Source organism: Xenopus laevis, chromosome 7L (genome assembly GCF_017654675.1).
Source record: "Xenopus laevis strain J_2021 chromosome 7L, Xenopus_laevis_v10.1, whole genome shotgun sequence".
NCBI classification, from domain to species: domain Eukaryota; kingdom Metazoa; phylum Chordata; class Amphibia; order Anura; family Pipidae; genus Xenopus; species Xenopus laevis.
The window spans coordinates 128,474,886-128,499,496 of NC_054383.1; the positions used below are offsets into that span (position 1 = coordinate 128,474,886).

The window sequence follows — 24,611 nt, forward strand, 5'->3', positions numbered from 1 at the left end:
TTTTTCAAACCTTTTTTCAAGTTACCAGTGAAAAAAAAGTTTTAGAAAAAGCCAGGGTTGGATTATTATCCCCCTAATGACATGGGGATTGTCAACACTAGCTACTCTAATACACATATGTTCAAGTTAGTTCGCTAACTGGTTCTTACTTGTTTTCTAGCCATCAATTCTAGCTTCTTCTCTATCAAGTCTGACTCATTCTCTCTATTATTTAGCAGTTAAATATGATGTATACATGATATGTGGGATCAGTGGAAGTTCAATACTTTGGGCCCCCATAGTGAGGCATAGGGGTCTATTTATTAAAGGTCGAGTTTTGTTTTCTCTAAAAATTTTAGAGAAAAAAAACTTCAAATTTTTAGAGATTTATTTATTATGTCCCAAATACAGCAAAAAAATCAGAATCTGAAAAGACTCCAGCTAAAACCTGTTGAATTCATGTAAATGGCAGAGGTCCCTTTAACCATCTGAAGATGCTTTTTTGCCTTCAAGATTTTTGGGTGTTTGGGGTGTTTGATGCTGGTTTTTGCTCAAAAACACATTCTAGATTTTTATGGCTATAAACTCAAAAAGTTTGAGGTATTGATAAAAACTCAAATGTTTCATGTTTTTTGTTTATTTATTAGTAAATTGGTCAAATACATAGAGGGAAGCTAATTCGAGTTTGTTACTGGTAGGATATTGGAAAAAACAAGTTTTAGTAAATAACCCTCATATTGTGAATATTGACTTTATGTACATGTTCAGAAGATGGCCTGTTACTATATATTGTGTTATTGGGTTTATGAAGTGGTTATGCCATCTGCTATGTCACTGACATAAATGCAGACTGTTGTAAAGGTCATAGAAATCCCATGTGTATACTCAGTGTATGCCATCTATTGCAACCAAGACAATCATGCGCAATGGCTAAAATCTCATAATCAGGTGTATACATGTAACTTCTGCTCTTTATTACTTAAAAATTCTTACCTTGCAGTCTCTTGTGTGTCCAGGTCCAATTCAAGATGGGTACATCCTCATTGCATGTTGGGTTAGCCTTCGACTCTGGTGATTATCTCTAAACAAAATATTCTGGTACAAAGACTGAAATTTCTTATGGTCTCATAATGATATGCACAGAAAACATTTGTTTGCTTAAGTTTTCCTCTTGCAAACCATATAACGTGGTGAGAATCCTCCCCAGAGAAATAAAAGTGCCCGAATTCTAATACTTCTTTCTTAAAAAACCTTCCGTTGTTAAGTGCCAATTAATGAACTGAAGACGTTTGAGCCCAAATGGTATTTCTGCAGAAGAGTTTACCAATATGTAGACCAACAGGTACAAAACACGATTGTGGTTAGTAGTGACAATATAGTCTGGTCAGAAACAGGAAAATCTGAGTTTTGCCAAATTGGCAACATTATCGTACAAGTAAACCTGTGTTGAAAAACTGTTTAGCACTTGCTTGACAAATAAAACCTAAAATATTATTTTGCAGGTAGGGTAGACTGTTAGAGTAAAAAAGAAAAGAAAATGAAAGCAAATTAATAGCAGAAATTAAAATGTAGCCTCCCACATACTATGCAGACTTCATGTGGAATGGAAGTATAGGAGACTGATAAAATAGTGGCCCTTTATTCAGAAAGTTCCTCTAAAGTTTAGATGGCTAAGTGGGTACTTACCATAGCTGGGGATAGTTTCCCTTTCCTAGGTTAAAGTATGCTCTTTGCAGATCAAGAATTGGCTAGAGGGTGTCACTGCTTTAACGTATATATATTGGCTTATACATTGGCTCTGGGTTCATTCCTTAGAGACTCCACATGCTGGGCCAGATTTACATAGCGGGCACCCCTAGGCCCACTGAGGTTCATCACCACGTCCCCTCACTTTTATTCGCTCAAATTTGTTATCATAGGGACCAGAGCAATGTGGATTGGTGCACAGGATATTGAAAAACGATTGCATCTCATGTGAATCCACCCCCAAATCCACCCCCCAAATCGACCCCCAAAAATCCTGCTGCCCTAGGCCCAGGCCTTGGTGGCCTCTCCACAAATGTGGGCCTGTCCAAGTGAGCAGGCAGGTGGAACCAGAGTGGAACCTAGGTTAAAAAGGGTCTAGTAAGAAGGGTTGCCACCTTTATGGAATAAATGCACCTGCTAGCAAGGGATCAGTGATCGGGGCGGACCGTGATGTAGGAGGGGTGGTGACAAGAGGTGGTGGGGTTATCACATTACAGACTTCACACGGTTCGGGAAGAGGAAAGGTAATTTTTAGGGGGTGGTTCAGAAGTTGTACTTCAGGGTATTACATATTTACTGACAATTACATTACTGGTAAATATGTTATACCAGTAGAGTTGCCACCTTTTCTGGAAAAAATATATTTTTTCCCTATTAATAACATTGGGATCAACCATCATTTTTACCGGCCAGGCCAGTAAAATACAGGCCAGGTGGCAACCCTATGTACCAGCCCCAGGCCTTGGCAGGTATTTTAATGAGCGACATCATACTGTATTTTGTTGATATTGATACATATTTGTATGCATTATAAATGTGCCCCTTTTTAAAAGATTGCAAATCATATTGGCTTTTCTCAACAAATAATGAGAATGTTCCTGTTTTTCTTTTGTCTGTTATGTCCTTTTACTGTGAAAATGTTAAAACCTAAAGAGACACATCACCCAACCACAAAGCTGTCACACTTAGCACCCAAGTTCTCTAAAAAAAAGTTGAAGAAAACTTCATTAACAATGAGAATTCTATGGACAAAAAAACATCTTCTCCATACTAGGAAACTTTGTTAAGCAAACTGAGTGGTGCTTGAAGCACAGACTATTAATTATGGCAAAAGCACAAACTCTTTGAAGAGGTACAATGTGCCATTGTGATTGGATTAGTGGTAGAGTTTATATGCAGAGAACTTCCCACACCAGTCAGTTGAACTGAAGAAGCTGCTCGGATGAGTAGTGAAACGTCTTCATTGATTACTCAGCAAGTCCAGTTGTTTTTAGATTGACCTATACTAGATACACAAACTCTGAACAAACTTTCACTAAGAGGCACATTTATCAAGGGTAGACTTTTGAATTCATGTTAGTTTTTTCAAACTCCCACAAACTCCCATAAACTCGGAATTCAATCAATCGAAATTTATGAATACAATCAAATTTTCTCAGCTCGGTTGAATTTATTTGAATCAATTCGAATTCGAACAACTTGAATGAAATTAAAAATACTCAATTTAAGTTTTTTTTCTCCAAAAAAGCTTAAGGGGCCGATTCACTAACTTCGAGTGAAGGATTCGAAGTTAAAAAACTTCCAATTTCGAAGTTTTTTTTGGGCTACTTCGACCATCGAATGGGCTACTTCGACCTTCGACTACGACTTCGAAACGAAGGATTCAAAGTAAAAATCGTTCGACTATTCGACCATTCGATAGTCGAAGTACTGTCTCTTTAAAAAAAACTTTGACCCCCTAGTTCGGCAGCTAAAAGCTACCGAAGTCAATGTTAGCCTATAGGGAAGGTCCCCATAGGCTTTCCTAAGTTTTTTTGATCGAAGGATATTCCTTCGATCGTTGGATTAAAATCCTTCGAATCGAACGATTCAAAGGATTTTAATCCAACGAACCAAAAACCAACCAAAAAACTTAGCCAAGCCTATCAGGACCTTCCCCATAGGCTAACATTGGGTTCAGTAGCTTTTAGGTGGCGAACTAGAGGGTCGAAGTTTTTTCTTAAAGCGACAGTACTTCAAAATTATTTTGACATGCAACAATTTTGTCGTGAGCAACAATTTTTTCGTGAGTGACTATTTTGTCCAAATGCATTAAAGTTAATGGGTATCGAAATAATTTTGACATGCAAAAATTTTTTTTTAGTTGCAAATTTTTTGCCGGCAAATTTTCCCCACAGTTTCGCAAGTTGATTTGCTGCCAATGAAACGTGGAAATTTACTGCAAATTCGTGCCTGGCAAATTTATTCGCACATCACTCCTGGCTGACACTGCATATTTTACAATATTACCCAAAATATACTCAACCAATAACCATGGCTCACGTATTTAATGTATATACACATTTATATATATTTTTTAAAATTTTTGGTCTCTGCAAAATAGCTTGACAAACAATGCCTCGTTGTCGTGTTCCTTCAACCTCTCAAAGTACTGAAACTGTGTTTTTATCTTGTCAATCCTGTTTTATATAAGTCTCTTTGACACATATATTTCAAAGAGTAAAGACTCACACAGGCTTGAGCTCTCTCTTCCAGTAGAAAACATTTTACAACCGTTGATAAACTTGTCCTACATATATATGAGTACAGCTATTTTTTGCATCAAGTTGTGTCTTCTTGACTTTTGTTATTTGTCACAGAACTATTTTCTACAAATCCCTTGTACCATTATTTAAAGGCTTCAACAAATACTGATTCAATAAGGGACAAGAGAGATTTCCATAACATTTTCTTAAAGTTCTCTATGATAAAGAGGCAAAGTTCTGGAGTGAATGTAATGGAAGCAGGCCAGGCATGTTGCGGTGAATTTCATCTTGAGGGCAATTTTAAGATAACAAATAGAGATTACAGAAAATGGGAGTAGAAAACATAGTACTAGGCAAAAGGAGAACAGGAACCACTTTGTACTGTTGCCTTTTGTTCATTGACCCATTTGCAATCAAATACTGTATATAATCACTGTAGCAGATTCATAATCATCCAACTGTCAGATCTGAAAAAAATAGGATTACACAATATGGACAAATCAAAAATAATAATTAAACTGATACAATATGTGATGAGGACCCTGCCTGCAAGGACTTACCATCATTGCAACGCAAATATGTAGCTGTGGGAGAAATAATGGATAATGGTCTCTGGGAAGGGACTGTGGCTGTGGCATAGCAAGTATAGTAAGGAGAGATGGTGCCTATAGTAACAGTGGATAATAGTCTCTGGGAAGGGAGTGTGACTGTGGGATAGCAGGTATAGTAGGGAGAGATGGTGCCTATAGTAACAGTGGATAATAGTCTCTGGGAAGGGAGTGTGACTGTGGGATAACAGGTATAGTAGGGAGAGATGATGTCTATAGTAACAGTGGATAATAGTCTCTGGGAAGGGAGTGTGACTGTGGGATAGCAGGTATAGTAGGGAGAGATGGTGCCTATAGTAACAGTGGGATAATAGTCTCTGGGAAGGGAGTGTGACTGTGGGATAGAAGGTATAGTAGGGAGAGATAGTGCCTATAGTAACAGTGGATAATAGTCTCTGGGAAGGGAGTGTGACTGTGGGATAGCAGGTATAGTAGGGAGAGATGGTGCCTATAGTAACAGTGGGATAATAGTCTCTGGGAAGGGACTGTGGCTGTGGCATAGCAAGTATAGTAGGGAGAGATGGTGCCTATAGTAACAGTGGATAATAGTCTCTGGGAAGGGAGTGTGACTGTGGGATAGAAGGTATAGTAGGGAGAGATGGTGCCTATAGTAACAATGGGATAATAGTCTCTGGGAAGGGAGTGTGACTGTGGGATAGCAGGTATAGTAGGGAGAGATGGTGCCTAGAGTAACAGTGGGATAATAGTCTCTGGGAAGGGAGTGTGACTGTGGGATAGCAGGTATAGTAGGGAGAGATGGTGCCTATAGTAACAGTGGATAATAGTCTCTGGGAAGGGAGTGTGACTGTGGGATAGAAGGTATAGTAGGGAGAGATGGTGCCTATAGTAACAGTGGGATAATAGTCTCTGGGAAGGGACTGTGGCTGTGGCATAGCAAGTATAGTAGGGAGAGATGGTGCCTATAGTAACAGTGGATAATAGTCTCTGGGAAGGGAGTGTGACTGTGGGATAGAAGGTATAGTAGGGAGAGATGGTGCCTATAGTAACAATGGGATAATAGTCTCTGGGAAGGGAGTGTGACTGTGGGATAGCAGGTATAGTAGGGAGAGATGGTGTCTATAGTAACAGTGGATAATAGTCTCTGGGAAGGGAGTGTGACTGTGGGATAGCAGGTATAGTAGGGAGAGATGGTGCCTAGAGTAACAGTGGGATAATAGTCTCTGGGAAGGGAGTGTGAGTGTGGGATAGCAGGTATAGTAGGGAGAGATGGTGCCTATAGTAACAGTGGATAATAGTCTCTGGGAAGGGAGTGTGACTGTGGGATAGCAGGTATAGTAGGGAGAGATGGTGCCTAGAGTAACAGTGGGATAATAGTCTCTGGGAAGGGAGTGTGAGTGTGGGATAGCAGGTATAGTAGGGAGAGATGGTGCCTATAGTAACAGTGGATAATAGTCTCTGGGAAGGGAGTGTGACTGTGGGATAGCAGGTATAGTAGGGAGAGATGGTGTCTATAGTAACAGTGGATAATAGTCTCTGGGAAGGGAGTGTGACTGTGGGATAGCAGGTATAGTAGGGAGAGATGGTGAATATAGTAACTGGGGGATAATAGTCTCTGGAAAGGGAGTGTGACTGTGGGATAGCAGGTATAGTAGGGAGAGATGGTGAATATAGTAACTGGGGGATAATAGTCTCTGTAAAGGGACTGTGGCTGTGGGATAGCAGGTACAGTATAGTAGGAAAAGATGGTGTCCAAAGTAGCAGAGGGGATGATAGAATATGAGAAACATGTATCTGTGTCTGTGTGTGCTCAATCCATGGTAACAGAAGCAAACCGCGTGAGGAATATTGTGCCAGGTTCAAGTTCTGGCTGATGCCTTATGTACAAGAGGAGTGGATTTTATTTGATTTCCCAGATCACCACATATCTAATAGCAGAAATGACTTGTCTGTGCTTATCATTACCTCTGCTACATACTGTAAACAGAAGTAATAAGGAACCTACTTTCCTACCTTCGTGTGGGTGTGGAATCTGTTTTGAGTTTAAAAAAAAAGCCAGAAAAAAATATCACTTCCTATAATTTCTATAAAAAAAGGAGAATGGAAAGCAGATGTCATACATATTATATTTATGCATGTTTACAGAATAGTAAGTGGAAAGGCAAGACAAATAATACATAATATGTCTCAATAAACATAAGGATGTATTTTGTTTTATTATCCATGGATAGTGATGGGCGAATTTTGCGAAACGGCGCCGGCGTCTCGTTTTTGACGCCGGCGCCCATTTTTGATGCCGGCGCCCGTTTTTTTGACACCGGCGTACGTTTTTGACGCCGGCGTCTGTTTTTTTCCGACGCCGGTGAAAAATTTTTTTGACGCCAGCGAATTTCCGCCGTTTCGCGAATTTATTCGCTGGCGACAAATCGCGCAAATTCTCTGTGAATTCGGGCCTGGTGAATAAATTCGCCCATCACTATCCATGGATTATGGATCTTACACCTGCATGATAAAGAGGTCACTGTGTGCAACATGGCTGCTAAATTGAATGACCATAAATAAAAACAAAATCACAGAATTAATTTACAGTCCATTATCCCCTCCAATAAGTAGGAACTTTGAAATTAATAGGTGTAAGTTACTATGTGAGAATGGGTGTGAGCTACTGTGTAAGAATGTAGAAGAGCCCCCCCCCCCTGGGTTGGTGGTCCTACGAACTCAGATAACTGGTTTTGGTTAAAGGAATGAGATACTGTGACAGCTCAGGAAGTGTATGATGTATTTGTCAGTATCCTGGATGCAATATTATATTTTTCAATATGAAATGACATACAGCAAATTTTCACATCACCAGGTTCTTTCCAAACACCAACACCATTGATGGTGAGAAGCACAAGCAGCTTGTTTAACATGACCAAAAGGAAGTAACACCTTGGTGTTTATGACAGTTACAGATTAGGTCAAAACAAATAATATAATGCTAACGAAACAAGTTTGATAAAGGAACCTTGGTAAAATGAATGTAATCAAAATAAATACACTTCCAGCTCTTTATAGTTTCATCTATAAGAACAACAAAAAATGAAAGTATAATATGAGTTAAAATGGGTATAATTTCATTATATAATCCCCTTTTTTTAATACTATGAATCATCCATTGGTGAACTTTAATTGGTGTTGCATTAAAGGGTCAGATTTTATTGTTTGGGGGGAAAAACTAAGGTTTGTATATTATTGTTTAGTGTGTTGGTGGCCCATTGAGGAAAGCAACCTTAATATGGTTGACCCCTTGTACGCGCTGCATCTGTTCAGCTCATGGGCCAATTGGGTAGAGATCATACCTGGCCAGCATGTGTATGAACAGGTTTTTGGTAGTTTGATCCTACTCCTGTGGGACATTGTCTCTGATTCTGGGAATATTTCTAGATTCCCTTCCATAAAAGTAGAGAGGCTTTTATCTTTGCCAGAAAGGAAAAGTTTTCCAACAATATGTTCAACAAAAAAATACACAATATTAATAGAATATCTAGTATAGGTAAATCAAAATCAACTGGACTTGCTGAGTAATCATTGAATATGTTTCACTACTTCCGAGCAGCTTCTTCAATTCAACTGTTCTTCAGTTGAATTGAAGAAGCTGCTCGGAAGTAGTGAAACGTCTTCAATGATTACTCAGCAAGTCCAGTTGATTTAGATTTACCTATACTAGGGGGCCCATTTATTTAGCTCAAGTGAAGGAATAGAGGAAAAAAACTTCGAATTTCGAATGTTTTTTTGGCTACTTCGACCATCGAATGGGCTACTTGAAATTCGACTTCGACCTTCGACTTCGAATCGAACGATTCGAAATAAAAATCATTCGACCATTCGAAGGTCCCCATAGGCTTTGGTATCTTTTTTTGGTCGAAGAAAAATTGTTCGAACAATGTATTAAATTCCTTCAAAATCGAAGGATTGAATCGTTCGATCTCAGGATTTTTCCTTTGATCGTTCGATTGAACAAATATCGCTAAATCCTTCGACTTCGATATTCGAAGTATTTAACTCCGACAGTTGAATATCGAGGTTTAATTAACCCTCGATATTCAACCTTAAGTAAATTTGCCCCTAGATATACCATGACCTGGATGAATGAAAATCTTCATAGTCATTGATAGAATAGTATCCCATAACTTTTCTTGTTTTGCTTCAGTCAATGAGCCCGGCAACAAAGAAGCTTTATGTATTTTACGATGGAGAAAGTCCAGGAAGAAACACAAAAAAGTAGACCTATAAATCATTTCAGAATATCACTTTCAGTGTCATGCCAAAAGTTTTTTGCTACCTGGTTTGTTTTTATTGTCTATCTTAAGCAGATAAACAGAAATGGGCTATCTGTCACTCAATGGAATCCACATGGCCAAAAATATAGAAGTAAATATCAATGGTTTATTGATAAAGTTAAAAATTCTACATCTCCACAGGCCCTATGAGTTTCATGCCCAATAGGCACTTAATCATGGGCTAAAGGGCTGGTGCACCTGGTCCACTGAATGCATTTGGTGAGTTGCCTACTTGGGATGTTTGTGGTACCCCTTTTTTCACCATAAAAATGTACACAAACTGCAGATTGTTTCAGAATATAAGTTTCAGAGTCAATTACAATGTAATTTCACATTTGCTTTGTGCCTGGTTGGTTTTTATCAGTTTTGACTACCATGTCATGGGCTGAAGGCTTCAGTAAGTGCTGATTCCAAAAGGGAAAGTATAGATTTCCGTAACTCTTTCTTGAAGTCCTTTACAGCAAACAGGTAAAGTACTGGAGTAAAGCAATAATAGAAGCAGATCAAGCATGTTGTCATGACCATCAGAACATTCAGAGTGGTTTTATGAAACGTTTCCCCCTCAATACTCATCCCATACCAAAGATAATATGGAGTCCAGCTGATAATAAAAGATGTAATAGAAATACATATTATCCTGTAAGGTTTTTTTGATCTGGCCAGATTTTCTTTCTTCATCCTGAGAGCAAGTTTCAGATAACATATGGTGATTACAGACAAGGGGAGTATAAAACCTAGCACTAGACGAAAGCTGAACATGAACCACTTTAATTGCTCACCGTCCCATTTGCCAGAAAGTGTATAATCATTATAGCACCTGGCAGTTGTATTGTCCTCCAGCAATCGTATCTGTCGAATTGCAAAATATGGTGAGCTGCACACAGTGGCCAAACCCCAGAGAAAAATGCAGATTACAGATGCATATCGATGGTTCATGTGTCCTCTGTACCATACAGGGTGGAAGACCAAAGTGAAGCGATCCAGGCTGATTACTGTGAGAAAGAACACTGAAGTATATATACAAAGAGAAACCAGTGAATTAATGAGCTTGCACATAAAGACTCCTAAAATCCATTGGGGGAATGTTAACATATATACCGACAGAATTGGCATTATCATTGTAAAAACCAAATTAACCAAAATCAAGTGGAAAAACAAAGCTGTGTTGACACTCTTGCACATCTTGAATACAAGAATCCAAAGGTAAAGAAAATTCACAACAAGTCCAATGAAAAAAGTGATAAGAAGGATCAGGATACATAATATGTTGGCTGTTGGAACTGTTGTGTGGTTTCCTTGTTCAGTTGTGTTCAGGTGTAAATCTGATACTGAGCTCTCAGACATGTTGCTCTACAGGCAAAACAAAAAGATTATATATATTTTGCAAGAAATTTAATATTCTGAATTCTTTCTTAAATAATCAAGATTATCTTCACTACTCCTCTCTCTTCATCTGTTTCTCTTCATTCTATCTTCATTCAGCAGTTGGGTGTCAGATATCCATGGACAGTTAGATCCAATATATCATATAGGGGGTCTTCCTTTCCTAGTGAGTAGTGATGGGCGAATTTGCCTGCGTCAAAAAACTTTGGACGCGCGTCCAAAAAGTCGCTTGCATTAAAATCGCCCTGCGTCGACACCATTCGAATGTCTGTTGACTTTAACGCCAGCGCCAAAGTTGACATAGGGAACTTTTCGGATGTGCGTACAAAATCGACGCCAGTGTTTTCGTCCATCACTACTAGTGAGCTCTAATACATCTTCTAGGCAAAAAGAGCCCCCCTACAAGATATATTGGTTCTAACTGTCAATGACTTTCTGATACCCAAGAGAGAATGAAGAAAAACAGATGCTGAGAGAGGGTTGGTGAAGATGAACTTGATTATTTCAGAAAAGGTACAGAATTTTTTATTGATTATATTTAGAAATCTTCTTTTTACAGTATGCTGAAGCTTATATTACATTTTCATTTTCACAATAGTTCCCCTTTAATGTTGTACTGGAATGAGGAACCCAGAAATACACTTCATACTGTATTTTGTGATATGTTGAGCTTATGGAGCAATGTTCTACACATAAATTAAATTGTAATATATATTAACTTCTAAATCTAAAATGGTGTTCAAATAAAATAATCAATTGAACGCTTCTTTTTTTTTTTGCAGATAAGAAATGTGGACATGTTAAAGACTCGGATGTAGTTAGAGGTAATGTCTAAATGTTCTGTGTATAACTGGATCCTGATTGTTACTTTCATGTAAGTTAATTGTGACAGCCAACCTGGGGACCTGGGGTTTTCCAGATAAGGGATTGTTCTGTAATTTGGATCTTCATACCATAAGTCTACTAGAACAGCATTTAAATAAAATATTAAATAAACCTAATAGACTAGTTGTGCTTCTAGTAAGGATGAATTTTGGATCAATTAAAAGGTACTGTTTTATTATTACAGAGAAAAGGAAATTAATATTTAAAAATTTGGATTATTTGGATAAAATGGAGTAACGGGATTCCAAATTCCGGAATTTATACCTATAATATGTGAGTTAATCAGATAGTACTATTCTTTTAAATTGAGTGCAGAGTAGAGATAGTGTAAGAGTATAGGAAAGTAAATGAAGCACAGTAAATGAAGAAGAAAATGTAGAAAGGAGGTAAGGTATTGGGCTCTGGAGAACAGTGAAGAACCTAATTTTGGATAGATTGCTTATAAAAATCATCAGTAAGAGAAAATATCTAACCAGGACTAGCCCCTGTGAATGGTGAAGGTACAAGCATGAAGAGAACCTTCCATTACGAACCATATATGAAATGGGTCAAGGGCTTATTTATTAAACCTCAATTTTTTCTGGTTGAGGGTTAAACCTGAATTTTAAGAGGAAAAAAACTTTCAAGGTCATGCATAAATTAATGGCAGATGTCCCTTTAACAATTTGAAGATGTCTAAATCTGCTCTGGTTTTTGTACAATAATCCAAAGAAGTCAGGGTTTTCGGGTGACAACTTGAAAACATTGTACAATTCAGGCACCAAACTCGAAAAATTTGTACAATTCGAATTGTTGCATGCTTTGGTCGAGACCTTTCCCACACTTCATTTTTCAAGCTGTTTTTTTGATAAATGAGTTAAATTCGTAAATGGGAGTTATGTTAACTTTGTTTTAATAAAAAAAAATGAAATAAATTCGAGTAAATACCCCCATAGCTTAGCTAAAATTCTATAAGGAATTTCTTTAAAAGAAGAGAAAAATATCTTTACGTCTTGTCTAATAGACCCAATGGTATAAACAATACTATTAATATATATTTTGTACAAGTCTACACAATTCATAAGTGGCTGTGATACATTCTAATTAAAAAAAAAAGAACATGAAGACAGGTTAAACATATTGGGTGGGATCCTCTTTGGAGGATTTTATTGCAATTAAATAATATTGGTGATCCTGGAGACCTGGGAAAAGATTTACTGAGCAATGTTGCTCAAGAAAGCAGCCCTGAAAGCAGTCTGATGTTTTTCTTGGAGGTTTTTTTTTAATTGGAATGTATCACAGCTACTTATGAATTGTGTAGACTTGTACAAAATATATAATAATAGTGTTGTTTATACCATTGGGTCTATTAGAAGTGACGTAAAGGTATTTTTCTCTTCTTTTAAAGAAATTCCTTATAGATTTTTAGCTGATGAAGCTAAAATGAAGAATATGTTTCTAAATTCTTATTCTACAGTATCTAATGCAGGAAGCGCACTGGTTATAAAAGCTTAAACTATTTTTGTGAATGTGGATTTCAACAACTATTTCATATTTCTGGGTTCCTACCTTGCAAATAAGTCAAGCTTGTAAAGACTTCCAGTTCCAATGACACTACCATAGAAAATTGCTCTGGTTCCTGAAGTCAGATATACTGTGATGAAGTGAAGAATATCTGCTTTTCATATAGTCCACCAGACAGAGAATGTACGTGATTTTCCTCTTCTATTTCTGTGGTGTTAGAATCAATTTCCTTTAAAAAGCATAAACATTCTCAGAAATTTAAATTGTGTAACTTCCTACAAAGCATTTGTCAAGAAAAGCTAATATAGACCCTAAGGTAAAATTCATGATATATTGTAGAGACTAGAACCTTCTGTAGACAGACTTTTACCAGTGGGGGAATTAACAAACATCTCCCCAAACCCTGGTCCCACTCACTCATTCCTGCCCTCACCTATCCCCACTCTCAGGTATTTAACAATGTATTTTTCTGTCTCTAAAATGTTACGCACTTCAAATCCTGCAAACCTTATTCATATAAAGCCAGCAACCTTTCTGCCTTTCTCATGTGCCCTCTGGAATGCATGATCATGATCTGCAATACACTTACTGCAGTCCATGATCCCTTTATTTACAAATCTCTTCACCTTCTGGCTATCACTGAAACATGGCTCTCTCCCACTGACACTGTTTCACCTGCTGCCCTCTCCTTTGGAGAGGGCAGCCCTAGACAGAATGGCCCCTAGACAGAATGGCCGTCATGGTGGTGGGGTTGGATTTCTTCTCTCCCCCAAATGTAGGTTTCAAAATCTAACCACACCAACTTCTCTCTCCTTCACTTCTTTTGATGTCCACAGCATACGTTTGTTTTCTCCAATCTCTCTGCTTGTCACTGTCATATATCGTCTCCCTGGTTCCTACTCTACTTTCTTGGATCACTTTGCTGCTTGGCTTCCATACTTTCTCTCCAGCGGGACACCTGCTCTCATTTTAGGTGACTTCAACTTTCCCATTGACAACTTTGCTTCTCCTGCCACCTCTAAACTCCTCTCTAACAACTTAATTTAGTCTCTCTCAGTGGACTGACTCACCTACCCACATCGGGGGTCATGCTCGTGATCTTATATTCTGCCACTTGTGCCACCCATCCAACCTTAATAACTCTCCTTACCCCCTTACTGACCATCACCTACTCTCCTTTCAGATAATACTTTCGCCTGCACTGTCACAACTAACTCTCTCCACCCATACATACAGAAACATAAACGCATTTGATCCACAACAATTATCAACAGTATCAGCACAATCCATCTCTCATAGGAACAATCTCTCCTGTCCAAATAGGGCATCTTCTCTCTACAACGATGCTCTTTCAACAGCTCTTGACTTGCTTGCTCATTCTACCACCCGTCACAGCTGACCAGCTAAACCCCAACCCTGGCACACTGGTGTAACTTGGTACCTCAGAAGATGTAGTAGATCAGCTGAATGATGGTGAAGAAAGTCACAAACTGATCCTGACTTCATCCACTTCAAATTCATGCTCGTCTGCTGCAATCGAGCCCTTTCAATAGCTAAAGAACAATACTGATCTTCTTTAATCTCCACTCTGTCCTCTAAAACACAGTGACTGTTTGCCACATTTAACTCACTCTTATGCACCCCTCCACCCCCTTCACTCATTAATATAACTGCCCGAGATCTTGCTCATTTATTTAATGAAAAAATCATTAGACTCAGCATACCATCTAACAACAATCTCAGACTAACATGTAGTCCACTTACATTCACTTTGCCTTCCTTCACCTCTGCAACACTAGATGAAGTTAACAAACTTCTAGCCTGCACAAAATCCACAGCCTGCTCTCTTGACCCCATACCCTTTTGTCTCCTTTATCCAATCTCTGATACACTCGCTCCTGCACTTTCCCACCTATTTAACCTTTCACTCCCTGCTGGTACTTTTCCATCCTTATACAAACATGCACTCCTATCCTCAAAAACCTTCCCTTGATCCCAGCTCTCCTGCTAACTATCATCCAGTTTCCCTTCTTCCATTCACATCCAAATTACCGGAAATGCTTGTTTACAAACGCCTGATCCAGCATCTCACTCACAACTCCCAACTCAACACACTCAACTGAAAATGCACTCACCAAAGTAACCAATGATCTTCTACTGGCAAAATCTAAAGGTCACTATTCCATACCAATCCTTCTAGATCTCTCTGCAGCCTTCTGCCGCGAGCTTTCAAACTTTCTCCTTCTTTTCAAACGCTACTTAAAGACCCACCTGTTTAAAGAAGCTTATTCAATGTACCTTAATTAATCAATCAATCATTGCAGTATCATAAATCACAAAATTGTTTCTAAAATCCTAATATCTCAATTGTACCCTAACCTTTAGTTTGTAAACACTAATTTGTAGGGCCCTCTAATCCTATTGTACTCTGTAATCCTTGTTTGTTATCCACCATGGTTAACCACTGTGTATCTTGTCAGTGCTATATAAACAAATGATGATAATGATGGTTCAGGGGACCCCATTTGGGATTCTGGACATTGCTAGTGGCATGGGTCCAGTAATAAAAATACTGGAGGCACCCAATTTATGATTCTTCATTTCTACTTGCCAGAAGGGTAAATGGTCATTAATTCAAAACTAAAATTAAGATCTTTGGTGCTCCTAAAAACCTACAAAGAAAGATTTATTTATTTTTAATATGTGTGTCCATCCCATTACTAAAAAGATAGGGAACAGTAAAGAAATAAATGGTCTTGAATTTGCTACTTGTTTGGGTATTCTCTGCACCTTAAAATCCAAGTATACTGACCATGAAGAGGACAATGCTTTTTATTTTGCTGCCTACACTGTTCATATTTTCTTATCAAGTGTTGGTGCTCATCATGTCCACAAGCCAATGGCCAATTTAATACGGTTTCTGGAGAACCCAAATATCTGCATAATGGGTGGAGAGTAGGGATAGGCAATTTTTTTTCACCTTGTTTCGCCACGGAAATGACACCTATAGATTTTTTAGTGGGCATCAGCGACATTTTTGGAATCTGGAATATGAAAATGTATGACCTTCTTATGATGGGAATAAAGAATCTGCTAAATATAAATAAATAAAAAAGTTAATGAGTGAACATTTTCAAGAGGAGCAAACTTCAAGTTTTTTTGCAAGAGGCAACATTCAAATCAATGATATAATTTCATCATGTGTTTTTATTTCAGCAGAAAAAAAAAATTCTGCACCATAAAAAAACACCCTCCCCTGTGTTTAAGAAGCTCTCTGGGTGCCATGTTTCTCTAACAAGGCAGGGATACGTATACACTTGCAGTGATCTCCATCCAGTAGCTTGTGAGTAACATGTTGCTCTCCAACCCCTTGGATGTTTCTCCCAGTGACCTCAAAGCAGATGCTTATTTTTGAATTCCAGGCTTGGAGGCAAGTTTTGGTTGTATAAAAACCAGCTGTACTGCCAAACAGAACCTCGATGTAGTTTGACAATCCAAATACGGGCTACCAAATAGCCAATCACAGCCCATATTAGGCAGCCCAAGAACATTTTTCATTCATGTTTTGCTCCCCAACTCCTTTTACTTCTGAATGTTGCTCACAGGTTCAAAAGGTTGGGGATCCCTGGTATACAGTATGCTATTGCTGAGTGAAAAAATTGCTGCAATGTCATTTTGCTGTCCTATTGACGCTAAAGCATTTTGCAATGCATTTTGTGAATGTTTTACATTTTACATTTTACAAGTTACGTTTGTAATAATATTAAGAAGGTTACCATTATTCGTTAATCGATTCAATCGCACCCACACAGTTGAATCCTGTTGACAATGTTTATTTCCAACTTAACCACAACTGCTCACATTCAGAAATGGTCCATACATCTGACATTACGCATGAAGGCTCACACATTAGCATGTTCCAATCCTAAAAGGTCATAGATTATGACCGGTCACTAAATTAAAATTCCCTTCCTTCTTGGGAGCTCTCTCACCCCGTCTGTCTCTCCCCAACAGTCCAGCTATCTTCCAATACCTCTCTGTCCTTCTCCAGGCAGAGCTTTTTCCATGATGAGCCTTGCCAAAATTCCCTTTGCTAGTCTTACTCTATCAATGTGGTTCCTTCCTATGGTATGTCATCTCTAAGCCATCTGCTTCCTCATTGGGGTTTCAGGCTACCAGTCCTAAATAGCCTGACTAACTCAAACACCTAGTAATTGCTCTACTGATTCAATGTCTGTCTTGTCCTACTACTTTGTATGATGTAACTTCCTGCTATCATTCATTCAGGTCTAGAGCCTGAACTGGGTGTGGTTCCTCTTTACATATCCTCCTAACTCTCCCTAGCGGCAGGAGTGTACATTACACTCTGTGCCATCCCCTTTGATGCTACTGCCACCTAGTGGCCTAAAACCACAAAACTGTTAACAAAAAATAATTATTGCTTTACATATGTATATAATCACAGCAGAGAACCATACATAACATTCATAATAGTGCCATCATCCTACCCCTCTTACACGCTTCACTCGTCATATTTTAATTAACAGTTGGCTTGAATACACTGACTCGGCACACTGATGTATTTAAGATAACTGTCTTTTAGAATAACCGACAGAGAGCAAGAGATGCTGAGAAGGGGATAGTGAAATGTAAATTTTTTTTTGCTGGACTACTACTCCCTGTACACTTTAATCCTATAGCAAAATGAAATTATAATATAAACTTCATCTTATTGAAATGAAGAAACTTCTAAATATAATTATTAAAGTTTCTGCTGATCATTCTATTAACCAATGAAATAAAAAATAAAACAAAAGTGCTGTTTATTTATACAAATAGAAGTAGAAATCCCTACTGACAGAGCTGGGGGTTCTTAGTATTAGTCAGAATGAGTGTTTTCCTGTGTGAGCTGCCTGCTTGCAGAGAAAACACATGAGCCTTATAAATAAAGTCTGTTTGTTACACACACACCATGACCAATGACTTTTAAGCCCCTCTAGCTAAATTGTTTCATACTTTATAATATGTAATATCCAATGTTGTTTTTTGAAATTATGTAAATGCTCCTAAGCTACCCCCACTATTATATTATATAAACAATAAAGTAAAAATAAAAATCAAAGGACATTATATAAATCCACATACAAACTCCTCAGAAAACAAACCATAAATATACTGTACAATACACATTTCCTGATCTGTATAATAACTTTATGACTCAGTCTAAAGCATACCCTACATAGAGCACACAGAATTTTTGCAGGTACAGTCACTTTTTAAAATGTATAATGCTACAGTATGGTGCTTTTGGTAAAGCCATCCGTTCTAAGTGTCAGCACCAAATCCCACTCAACTGGCCTTTGGGACATCCACTATTTATAGCCCATTGAGATAGGGCAGCCTCCAATTTGGTAACCTATGGCCGATATATACTGATGTAGATACATTGATTTTGTACGAGGACTAACAATACTTTCAGCAAAACTAGCTGATAACACATACAGTATGCACACCAGGATAGAATAAGTAACTCTTCAAATAAATGTGTCATGAAATAATGAAGTGAAATGCATTTGAAATCAATCAGTTTGAAATTGGAGCATTGCAGCTGATGCAGTTCCATGTCACTCTGGAACCAGGAAAGTTACTATTAAGTAACTTATCTTTCATCATAGTTGTCATTTTACACAGTTTTATGCTGATAAGTCTACATTCACATCTATTGCTTCTGTCTGTTTTCTATCATTTGGAAGGAACATCTGATTTGTCTTCAAAATGTTTGTCCAGTGAGTTGAAGGTTTCATTAAAGACAGACTCAATAAGCAACAGTAAAGACTTCCTTAATGATTTCTTGAAGTTCTCAGCAATGAGGAGGTAAAGAACTGGAGTGAAGCAACAATTGAAACAGATCAATGATACTGTAAGAACCATCAGTATTTTCAGAGTGGATTTATGGAATCTGTCCTCCTCGATGCTCATTCCATACCATAAATGATAGGGGAAATAGGAAACAAAGAAAGATCCCACAGTAATAAATATGATCTTGTAAGGTTTACTTGATCTGGCGAGATTTCCTTTTTTCATCCTGAGAGCAATTCTGACATAGCAAACAGTCATTACAGCAAACGGCAGTAGGAAGCCCAATATTAGATGAATTATGAACATCATCCAGTTCAGTTGTATTGCTGACTTTTGCCAGTTTGACCCAGAAAATGTATAATTATTGTAGCAAATGATGGTTTTATTGTCCTCCAGTAGGCGAGTCTGGCGAAATGCAAAATATGGGGAGCTAAACAAAATGGCCAACCCCCAAATGGAAATACAGATGGCAGATGCATAGCGGTTATTCATGTGTCCTCTGTACCAGACTGGGTGAAAGACTAAACCGTAGCGATCAAGGCTGATTATTGTGAGAAAGAAAACAGATGCATACATACATACAGATACAAGAGAATTAATTAATTTACATAGGAAGCTCCCTAATATCCAGTGGGGAAGCATTAGCACATAGGCTGCAAGGAATGGGATTGTGAATGTAAAAACAACATTGGATACAATTAAATGAAAGAACCAAGTGGTGTTGATACTCCTGTGCATCCTGAATCTGAGGACCCAGAGGTAAAGGGAGTTCACAACCAGTCCAAAAACAAAGGTCACTACTAAGATTACTGTAGCTAATATATTGGTTGTTGGGATTGACGTGTAAGTTATTCCACTAGTTGTGTTCATGCGCAACTCTGGTTCTCTCACCCCAGACATGTTGAGCTAAAGATAGAAGAAAAATAAAATATGTAATAGTGAGGATATTTGATTTGAAAATAAACACAACAATACCAGGAAGTTTATGAACACCAGGATATATTAACCAATAACTCAAGAACAAGAGGCAGATTCATCAAGGGTCAATTTTCCAGTTTATGGGAGTTCTTTAAAACTCAAAATTCGAAAAAAGTGACCAATCGATATTTATTTATAAAATATAATTTTTGAATTTGGGTGAATAGGTTGGACCCTCAAACTCGATCGAATTTGATTTGCGTTTTTTCCACAACAAAAAAATTGATTTTTAAAAGTCCAGCAAATTACTCCAAATTGGTTGTAGGAGGTAACCAATAGGCCAAAACACCAATTTGGCTGGTTTTAGATGTAGAATTGTTGAATTTGAATTCTTAAAGAGACAGTACATGATACATTTCAAAATTCAATTTCAATTTTTTTTTTATATATTTTTATATTTTTTTTGTATGGCACACATGGATCATAGGACAGGCAGAGTATGGCATGCACAGGAAACATATGGCAGGAAAAGTACAGCACACAGGGATCATAGGGCAGACAGAATATGGCAATCATGGAGCATAGGGAAGGCAGATTATGGCACACACAGGGAGCATATAGCAGGCAAAGTATGGCACACACAGGGTGCATATAGAAGGCAGAGTACGACACACACAGGAACATAGGGCAGGGAGAGTATGGCACACACAGGGAGCATCAGACAGAGTATGACAAACCCAGGGAGCTTAGGATAGGCAGAGTATGGCACACATGGAGCATAGGGAAGGCAGATTATGGCACACACAGAGCACAGGACAGACAGAGTATCACACACATAAATTCACCTCATTTTTTTATCTGAAGAAAATGTAGTACCATAGTGATCCTCTGCTTATCTTATCACTTAGAGCTGAACTGTTCCTTTCTCTGTTCCTCAAATCACTTGAATAGTTGGATAAGTGATGTGTCTTGGACAGTATTTTTATTATGTTTCAATAATAATAATAAAAGATATAGATAAAGTATCAGAGGTAGGAGGCCTTATGTTTTTTTCTAGATAATTATATGATACATTTCCCTGGCTGATCAAATAAAATATTTGGTTTGGTTGAATTTTCAGTAGTAAGAGAACCTTTATGAGTATAGAAAAGGATTATTTTCTCCAGCCCAATCTCACTCAAGGTTGAGTTAAATATGGCTACATTTGATGTGATCAGTGAGGTACTCTGCAACAGTAGGGCAGTTAAAGAAATGAGCATCACTCCTATGCACAGATAGCAACAATTGTATGTTTGGGGTGAGCATGACTCACACATGGCCCATAAAATGTCATATTTCCACTTAAGTGAGATGTTCAGTGTTAGACTAGGTGTTTCTAGTTGGGTTGTGGTCAGCAGAACTGTGTGCAACCTTCTGACTACAAACATGCACAAGTGTAAGTACAGTGCTGATATGGATGTGTTTGCATTATGTTTTGATGGGGAGTTATGTCCTGTATAGCAGCAGGTGTATACGTGTGGCATGAAGTGTCACCCTTAGTAATGGGCGAATAAATTTGGCATGTGCGAATTAGCAGCAAATTTCCACATTTCAATGCTGTCTAATACATTCATGAAACTGTGGTGAAAATTTGGCATTGAAAAAAATTTGGGCGTGCGTCGGAATGGTCGTGCGCATAAAAATTGACGTACGTCAAAATTCTTCAGCCGTTTGATGCATTTGGACAAAATAGGTGCGCGTATAAAAAGTGTTGCGGTGTCGGAATTGACGTGCGTCAAAATGAAGCCAATTGACTTCATTTCGCTTCGCAAATTTTTTGGCGTTTCGTGAATTTTGCTGGAAATTCGCAATTTTTTTCGGCAAAGAGAAACAGGTCAGATTTGCCCATTGCTAGTCACCCTTCTAACACTTTCTTGTTATCTCTGTTACTAAACCATTGCCACTTACATTTTGTGTAAGAGAAATAAAACCAAACCAAACTTTTTAGTCTCTATATATAAGGTATTTAATTTAGACAAATTTCTATAGCAAATGAAAGCAGAGCAAGTATTAAACATTTAGGGGCAGATTTTTCAAGGGTCGAAGTGAATTCGAGGGAATTTTCTAATTAAAAAAATTTGAAATTCAAAGTAATTTTTTGGATACTTCGACCATCGAATAGGATACTACGACTTCAACTTCGAATTCGATTCAAAGTAAAATCGTTCGAATATTCAGCCATTTGATAATCGAAGTACTGTCTATTTAAAAAAACTTTGATTTCAATACTTCGCCAAATTAAACCTGCCAAAATGCTATGTTAGCCTATGGGGACCTTCTAGAGCATTTTTCTAAGTTTTTAGAAGTAAAATAATTTGATCGATTGCTGAAATCCTTCTAATCGTTTGATTCAAAGGATTTAATCGTTCGATCAAACAATTTTACTTCGACCACAGGATACCCAAATTCGCTGAAAAAAACTTCGAATTTGATATTCAAAGTCAAAGTATTTCAATTCAATGGTCGAATTTCGAAGTATTTTTAACTTCAAAATTCGACCCTTGATAAATCTGCCCCTTAATCAAATGTTTAAATCTCAATGTGTTAGGCATTTACCTTGTTTTATCAATTTCGGCTGCAGAGATTATAGGAAGAATCCTGACCGGCTACTTGGTAACTTCATTATATAATCTATATCAGAGCCTCTGAAGCAAACCCATGTGATTAAGAATTCACCATGAGTTGCTTGTTTTACTTTGCAAGAAAAAAGATCCAAAACGTGACAATTTCTCGCTGTTTGAGAAATCCATTTTTGATGAAACCAAAATAAAAAGATTAATAAATATTCCTGCAGAATAATGTAATAAATAATCATTTTAACTAGGCTTGAATTTAATATATAGTCTGTACTTGTGTTATTCTATACTAATGCCTTGTTATTAATGTAGCCAAAGTTTGGGATTCTTTTGCACTGTTGACTCCTACCTTATAATAGACTGGAGCTCCCAGAATGATGCCTGTGTTACCCCAGTGCTCTTCAGTGTTTTCTATGAATGCTTCATATCTGGTTCTTCAGGGTCATTTAACATATCTTATTCTTCATCCAGCCCAAATGCCCATCTGTAGTTGGCACTAGAGCTTGATATACATTCTGTTGTGAGATAAACAGAACTCTGAGTTATCGATTTATGGAAATGTGACTGAAACCACATAACCGCCCACTGAGATAATATTGCACATCCTATTCGGGCCCTCCCGATGTACTGTTGCTAAAGTTAGTTTTACTTCAAACTTTTTTTTTGTAGAAATGTAGAAGTTGAGATGCAGGGCACTGCATTCAGTATTCAGCCAAGAGTTGCAGAGCCCAGCCAGTCCGTTTGTGCCATTTAGTGCTCTTGCATTTGTTCCAGGCATCTCAGTAAATGACATTATAGTCAGCAGGGCATTTTTTAAATTCTCAACAATGAAGAGATATAACAATGGGGTGAAGCAACAATTGAAAAGGATCAATTTTGTAGTAAGGACCATCAGTATATCCAGAGTAGTTTTATGGAATATATCTTCATCAAATTGTATTCCATACCATAAATGATAGGGGATGCAAAGAAAGATACCAAGATACCACAAATATAAATAAGATCTTGTATGGTTTAGTTGATCTGGTCAGATTCCCATTCTTCAACTTGAGAGCAATTCTGACATAGCAAGCCGTGATTATAGCTGCCAGGAACTCCCAGGGTTAGAACCAGGGACCTGTTATACAGTATACTGGTTGCTGCTCCTCCTGCTTGTGGTGTCAGCCTGACTCTGACAAAATATCCTATGTGTCTGCCTCCATGTCTGTCTTCTCTGATCCACACCCACTGCCCAGCTACAGGCAATAACTAATTAAAGGGCTAAGTATCCATATGACCCAAGCAAGGTGCACACAATTAGTAGTAGCCAATTGAGGCCCGCATAAGAAGAGGTGTCCACATTTACTTATTATTGATAAATTTCCCCACAACCATATGGGACTTAACCTCTATATGCAAATACAAATACACAGTACAAAATATCCAGGACCATACAGATTATCTTAAAAAGCAATATTTATTGTCACCATGCCAAATGTCTAAAATCAATTAAAATAAGCAGCGCTGCTTAGGGGGTGGGGATCCCATTTATCCTATTTTGCATGTGTAATACAATACAACACAATGTAAGAAACTGCGTGCACGCTATAGATCAAGACCTCCAATGTATGTGGATTGCAACCAACTGGATAAATCCGTAATTGAGTGTTCATAGGATGAGGAGAGCGACAATCGTCGCGGCTGTAGTATAGGTAACCATTCAAGTGCTCAATTTGATGGTAGAAAAAGTACTTGTTGGAATCAGTTATGAGATATCTGATTTAAAACGGCATGTGAGGGCGAAGCCGGTGTGGGGTTAATTCTTTAGTGCCCGTGATGATGCAGTCTTGAATAGTATAAATATAGGCACTAGAGGAGGGAATATCCTCCATACATATCCAATGGACATTCAAATTCCGGTGCTCTGGTGGTATGGCAATCGCTATATGATGGTATTTATCCCACCACTCCGCAGCAAACCACTGTTCAAGATAGAAAAATTACTGACCGTGATGGATCACCTCTCACACCGGCTGCTCATCGCTCCATACTCACATCCGACTCCCGCAATCATTTGAGCTGCTGATGCGCATCATCCTCAAGACGGAAAACAGGAAACCGCAAATCCCCTCGCAGCGCTGCGAGGGGATTTGCGGTTTCCTGTTTTCCGTCTTGAGGATGATGCGCATCAGCAGCTCAAATGATTGCGGGAGTCGGATGTGAGTATGGAGCGATGAGCAGCCGGTGTGAGAGGTGATCCATCACGGTCAGTAATTTTTCTATCTTGAACAGTGGTTTGCTGCGGAGTGGTGGGATAAATACCATCATATA

The 24,611-nt window shown here is 38.1% G+C and overlaps 3 protein-coding genes across 3 annotated transcripts in view; 1 reads left to right on the forward strand and 2 right to left on the reverse strand.

Moving 5' to 3' along the window:
• Nucleotides 1-24,611, forward strand: part of LOC108697058 (chemokine-like receptor 1) — a 160,284-nt gene that overhangs the window by 68,571 nt on the left and 67,102 nt on the right. The window contains exon 3 of the mRNA XM_018226728.2: nucleotides 11,304-11,345. The gene's annotated coding sequence lies outside the window, so the exon portion shown is untranslated. The remainder of the gene's footprint in view (nucleotides 1-11,303; nucleotides 11,346-24,611) is intronic.
• LOC121395648 (probable G-protein coupled receptor 33) lies at nucleotides 8,914-13,448 on the reverse strand. The gene is made up of 2 exons (XM_041569698.1): nucleotides 12,955-13,448; nucleotides 8,914-10,488 (listed from the first exon to the last, which is right to left on the reverse strand). The coding sequence occupies exon 2, from the start codon at nucleotides 10,480-10,482 to the stop codon at nucleotides 9,517-9,519; it is 966 nt and encodes a 321-aa protein (XP_041425632.1). The 5' UTR covers nucleotides 10,483-10,488; nucleotides 12,955-13,448; the 3' UTR covers nucleotides 8,914-9,516.
• On the reverse strand, nucleotides 16,556-24,354 carry LOC108695940 (probable G-protein coupled receptor 33). Its single transcript, XM_041569697.1, has 2 exons — nucleotides 22,651-24,354; nucleotides 16,556-19,674 (listed from the first exon to the last, which is right to left on the reverse strand). The coding sequence occupies exon 2, from the start codon at nucleotides 19,666-19,668 to the stop codon at nucleotides 18,652-18,654; it is 1,017 nt and encodes a 338-aa protein (XP_041425631.1). The 5' UTR covers nucleotides 19,669-19,674; nucleotides 22,651-24,354; the 3' UTR covers nucleotides 16,556-18,651.

Bases quoted from the DNA above. Each gene is read 5' to 3' on its own strand.
- LOC121395648 (XM_041569698.1), bottom strand. From the start codon at position 10,482: ATGTCTGAGAGCTCAGTATCAGATTTACACCTGAACACAACTGAACAA.
- LOC108695940 (XM_041569697.1), bottom strand. From the start codon at position 19,668: ATGTCTGGGGTGAGAGAACCAGAGTTGCGCATGAACACAACTAGTGGA.